Source organism: Panthera pardus, unplaced genomic scaffold (genome assembly GCF_024362965.1).
Source record: "Panthera pardus isolate Hobbes unplaced genomic scaffold, ASM2436296v1 HiC_scaffold_8, whole genome shotgun sequence".
NCBI classification, from domain to species: Eukaryota; Metazoa; Chordata; class Mammalia; order Carnivora; family Felidae; genus Panthera; species Panthera pardus.
The window spans coordinates 108,878,835-108,884,834 of record NW_026527013.1 but is presented as its reverse complement, the minus strand read 5'-3'; the positions used below and the strand labels follow the sequence as shown (position 1 = coordinate 108,884,834).

At 41.2% G+C, this 6,000-nt stretch overlaps 1 protein-coding gene across 3 annotated transcripts in view; it reads left to right on the top strand.

Annotated features, from left to right (window-relative positions):
• Nucleotides 1-5,370: 5,370 nt before the first annotated feature.
• Nucleotides 5,371-6,000, top strand: part of CRPPA (CDP-L-ribitol pyrophosphorylase A) — a 321,101-nt gene continuing 320,471 nt past the window's right edge. For all 3 annotated transcript variants that reach the window (XM_019443506.2, XM_019443507.2, XM_019443508.2), the window contains exon 1: nt 5,371-5,618. In XM_019443506.2, the coding sequence (XP_019299051.2) occupies nt 5,371-5,618 (248 nt within the window). The remainder of the gene's footprint in view (nt 5,619-6,000) is intronic.

The following is a 6,000-nucleotide window of genomic DNA, read 5'->3' as shown; positions in this document are numbered from 1 at the left end:
TCCTTCTTGTCTTTCCTCTTCCTTTCCTTCTTCCTTTTCTCCTTCTCCCCCTTCTCCTTCTCTTCCTCCTCCTCCCTGTCCTCCTTCTTTGCTAGCCCAGTGAATACCCATGCTAGAGAGCAATGAAGCACTTTTTGATTTAATTTTATTTTTTATAAAAATTAGAAACTTTTTTATATCCTCACATCCGTTGGATGTCACTGAAGAGACTGTATTACCTGTCTCTCAGTCTTCTCTCTCTCTTCATGCCAGCTATCCCATTGGCCTCTCTGTACCTCTACCCCACCATAGTCCCTTTTGATCCACTTAAGGTCAAGATTTGCTATCGTCATGGTTAAAGTATTATTAGGCAATGATGTCCCATATTCAGACTCTATTGGACAGTTCACTTCTTATATTGATTCTGTGCTTTGCATGGTGATGGTGGTTGTGGTCATAATGTCACATTCAAATATCCACATTCTTCCTTTCTTACTGTGCAGAAGACAGTAATGACTGCATTTTCTGGAACCATTTCTTTTCTTCTTTAAATCTTGTTTTAGTACTGAGTTGTAGTTAAAATGCATAGGGATAGCTGCTGCCAATATCTGACCTTGCACAAAAGCAAATCTTCCTTTTCTAACTGTTCTCTTCTTTGATGATTCTGATTATTCTTCCCTTCAACAGATTATGAAAACTAGCCACCACCAATTCTAGACTAGTCATTTGTTTTCTAAACAAACTTTCAAAGACATCACCCCTCCCACATTCCTTCTGCATAGAAGTCATTCCCCTCTTTTAGTTTCTGAAGTTGTGTGGCATTCGACAGTAGAACCGTGCCCTTTAGTTCTATGCGCAGAAGCAGAATTCCAGGGAACAATTTCAATTCTGCTTAAGTTGTGGTCCAAGATATGGCTTTTGGGGGCTCTCAGAGGTGATTTGTTTTTAAATGACAGTTCTGTAGAAACACAAGGAGATGATTCATTTCTCTATTTCTCTAAAACGTCTCTTTTTCCCCGGTACTTAAATATTTTTTCCTTGTGTTTTCCTCCTTTTAAATTAACAAGGAAATAAGACATAACTGTTTTAATGGATTTCTTATGCAATTTTTATGTGGCATGTTTAATATACTACATGCCTTTTGCTTTAGGTCTTGAAATTAAATGCACTGAATATAAAGTGAATTGGGTGTCATTCTTTTTTTAATTCAATGTTTATTTAAGTCTGCTTCACGCTTAACATTGGAATCATCTAAGGAAGCATATTAAAAAAGGCAGATTTCTGGACATACTGCAGGTCTTCTGAATCTAATTTTCTGTCATAAGGTGCCAATAATATGTTTTCTAAGATTATTATATAATATATAATATGCAAATGACATTATATAAAATACATAATACTATATATGTTCACAATTGTCCCCAACTGATCCTTATGACAAATTAAACTTTAGTAATATTAATGATGTCAACTTTATCATTCAGTCCTAAGGCTATTCATCATTGTTTCCTTTTTTAGCTGTAATAGGAAAAACAAAGTAGACAGTTGTGACAGTTGATAATTAACTTTGTAAGATATATTGAGAAAATGAAAGATGATAATCTTGTTGTCATGTGGTGTTTAGTTTGAATTACCCACAGAAAGACCTCATTGTGGAGCATCATTTTTCTTACATATAAAAATGAGGTAAAGGTCAGGGGTTAATAGACTGCAGCATTTTCATAAGACACAATGGCAAAACAGAATTCATAGGCTGACAGAAATGTTGGGGCTGGCCCTTGGTAGAACAATTATATATTTTGTTTGGCTCCTATTCCAACAGAATTAAAGGGTAAACCATTAAGCTGTTCATTAGCATTTGTGAGCAACACCCCAAGTAACCTCTAGAATAGCTATTAAATAGGAAGTGTGTTTGGGGAGGAGGGGAATGACTGGCAGTGACAATTATACTTGAGTTAACAGTAAAAAAAAATAGACTTCAACTTGATCTAAAATTCAGTAATAATAATAATATCCCCAAGACAATCTTCCAGGGTACACTGACATGTAGAAACAAACAACAAAAGGTAGTTTTGGGTCTTTCAGATAGACAGATGAGAGCCACTTCCATTTAATGGGCACTTCTGTAAGCATTAAAAAAAGACATGTCAAAGTGAGTTTATAAAATTGTGGCATACATTTAACAAAGCTATGCTTTGAACAGTCACAGTACAATGAAACACATTTCATTATTCACAGGATAAAGGGTATTTTAAAAATCATAGTGCACTGTGGGTGTAGTTATGGGACATAAGTGAAGTCAAATGAACAGTGTTTTCTTTCGTTAGTCACATGAATATATTTCTAATTATGTCTAACTTCATTTGGAAATTACAGTTAACATGGAAATTTGAAGGTTTTCCTGTGTATGAAATTGTTTTAGTTTCCTATGGTTTTTATAACAAATCACAAATTTAGTGGCCTAAAACAATACAACTTATTTATTTTTTAAAGCTTGTCTATTTATTTTGAGAGAGAGAGAGAGAGATTGAGAGAGAGAAACATGCAGGGAAGGGGCAGAGAGGAGAGACAGAATCCCAAGCAGGCTTCATCGAGCTGTCAGCACAGAGTCCTATGTGTCCTTGAACTCACAACTTGTGAGATCAAGACTAGAGTGGAGATCAAAAGTCGGACGCTTAACCGACTAAGCCACCTGGTGCCCAACGATACAAGTTTATTATCTTAGTATTGTAGATGTGAGAAATTTCAAAATGGATTGGCTGGGCTATATTCTTCTGGAATCTCTAGTTGAAGACTTTGGTTCCTTCCTTTATCCAGTTTCTAGAAATTCCTGGAATCCTTGACTTACAGCTCTGTATTACTCTCACCTACAATTTCATCCTCATACTTTTTAAATTCTGATCACTCTCTGATAAGGGCACTTGTGATTACATTGGGCACACCTGCATGATCCCGGCTCCGCTCCCCATCTCAAGATTTTTAAGTTAATCACAGCTGAAATGTTCCTTTTATATAAGGTCAGGTAACATATTCACAGGTTTCAGGGATTAGAACATGGGCAGCTTTGGGAAGCCAGTATTAAGTACCACAGAAACCCAGATCAAAAACCACTCCAGAACTTTCCCCTTTGCATGCCCTGCATTGTAATGCAGTTGGGATTTGTTTTTTCTAAACTTTTCAACTGATATCACAGACTGGTTATTACCAACGGGTCACGGAGGATCTTACTTTCCAAGGTATGCACTTTTAGCTACTCATTGCAGAGAAAGTATTTTCGTAATGTGGCTGTTACAACTTGGTATAAAATTACATGGGAAACTATATCTTTTACCCAAAGTACATATAATAAGAAACTAATTATACCTACATAAAAAGATACAGAAAAATGTTTCTCATACTGTGATAGACAAATGAACAGTCTGTCCTTTTCTTTCAATACAAGTCTTAAATATTGTTAACATAAAGTATAAAAGATCTAAGTATTCATAGCAAACAGCAAAATTAATATATTTGCTCTAAAACAAAATCAAATCAATAAAACAAGATTATTGTTAAAATTTATTAAGATTTATAATTATATAGCAATTAAGATAAGACTTATTACTATGCTTTTTTTTTTTTGCTGAAGATTAACAATGAAAACTAGCTTTAACTCCACTGTTAGATTAAAAAGGGAAGTTTAAGATCAATATTAATTGGAACAATTATTTGATTTGTTTTCCTGCCTCTGTATAGATTCCTTTATTCATTTATCCATCCAGTCAACAGGTATTAATTGAATTCCTAGTACAGGCCAGACACAGGTGTGGTGGTGATGGTACAAAGTCAGGTGTATTATGGTGCTTATTTTTCAGCTAAGAGTCAATGATCTGACAAACTGAAACTGTAACGGAGTTAAACATTAATTATAATAGTAATTTTTTGTTACTTTTGTATTGAAAGTACTTCTGCATTGAAACTTGAGTATTGAAAATACAAGTACATTGAATATATTAAAAACATGCTCTATCACTGATAAAAACAGATTGGAAAATCATATTTTAATTGTGTATGCTTTAATCTCAATTGGGAAAAATTAGTAAAAATACTGAGTTGGATGGGATATTATAAACTGATAATATTTTCAGTGCTTAAAAGATTCAATTTTTATGAATCTTGTATTAACTATTGTTGGTTGAAGATTGATAAATATGAATTAGAAAATATTTAATAGTATATACTTCAATTATCATTAACGTATGTATTGAATGAACTACTGATTGAATATTTTTTAAGCTTCTATTATATTCCAGGTGCTGGACATAGAACCCACACCAAAAAAGTAAAAACCCGACTCTCCTGGAGCTTACATTCCAGGGACCTAATACATGGGCTCTGACATTCCAAATACTTCGATACATTTTTATGGTAAACATTGCCAGCAAGAACAGTACTAAGGGCAGTATACCTCCAGGCCTGGAATTCTTCAACTCTGGCTGTGCTTCTGTGCAAGGGCCTTACGGCAGTTCTGCCGTTAGAGGTGTAATTTTACACAGGTTACTTAAACATTGCAACCTTTTTTCTTTCTCTGTGTCAAAACAAAAAACCAAAACCAATAAAATCCCAGTAATAGCTGGGTTCTCCTGTAGATTAAATGAGCTAATGTGTGTCGCTTGTTCAGCAGTTATTAGTATTACTGCTTTGGCTCTGTGGGTCCAAAACGTGCCTGCTCATTAGAATTACCTGGGGGTCTTTAAAAACATTCCCAAACTCGGGCCACACACCAGACTAATTAAATCCCAATCTTTGAGCGTGGGACATAGGTGTCAGCAATTTCTGAGCTCCCCAGGTAGTTCCAATTTGCAGACAAATTTGGGATCCGTGGCAGTTTGGGTTAATTATTTCATAATAACACTGCCCGGCCACCTGTCTTTTTCGAGGTGGAACCAGGAAATCTTACGAGCTTAATCAAAGTCAGAAATCGAGGTCTTTCTGTCCCCTCCTGTGACCTGAATCCAAATATCCTTAAGGGGAGAGGGACTGGGGGGGAGTCCTGACCTCTACAGCCTACGCAAAACTGTTAAGTTTAATGGGACCCGTAGGTTCCTACGGAGGGCTGACACTTCCACCCGAGGCGACCGCTGGGCCCGCCAGAGAAGCGAGGAGGCGCGAAAACGCAGCCCGGCCGGGGGCGCTGGGCTCGTCGCTGAGGCCGCGGACGCCAAAGGAGGAAGCTCGGCACCCGGAGCGTCCCCTGGGGACACGCAGCGGCCCGGACTCCGCGGCTCCGGTGGGCGCCGTCAGGCCTCCTCTGCCCTCCCCCCCATCTTCCCGGTGACCCCAGCCGAGCGCAGCGGGGCGCTGTGGCCCGGGGCGAACCAGGCCGGCCGGCCGGCCGCGCCGCCCGCCGCCATGGAGCCCAGGCCCGCCGCGCCGCGGCCTCGCTTGTGCGACTCTCTCGGCGCGGACCAGACACCCTCGGCCTCTACGCTGAACGCGGCCCGGGCCGAGGCTCGGCCAGCTGGGCGCCGCGCTCCCGCAGTGGCTGCAGTGTTGCCGGCGGGGGGTAGTGGGGAGCGCATGGGCGTCCCCACCCCGAAGCAGTTCTGCCCCGTCCTGGAGAGGCCGCTCATCAGCTACACGCTGCAGGCCCTGGAGAGGTAATGCGGCGCAAGGCGCACCCCCGGTCCCCGGCCCCCGGCCCGGCCTTCCGCTCCTGGTGCGGCCCGCCTAGGGCGGCCCGCGGCACCTGCCCCTCGTGCTGCTTTCGCGCTGGCGCCTTCTCTCGGCGGACTGCGGGGCCGACTCCGCCCGCTCAATCCCAGGCTTGGGCTGCGTCCTTCCCTGCAATTCAGGGACCGGTGGTTCTGATCCTCTAACAGACCTGCACGCAAGAGGGGACTGCCCCACAGACCCCTTTCGGTGCCCGGGCCGTCGATGTGGTGGTGGGGAGCCCGGCTCCTGGAGCTGGACTAAGGAGAGCATAGGTTGGAACTAAAAGGCATTTAGTTTTGACAGTGGCCCCACTGGGGCCTAATGACA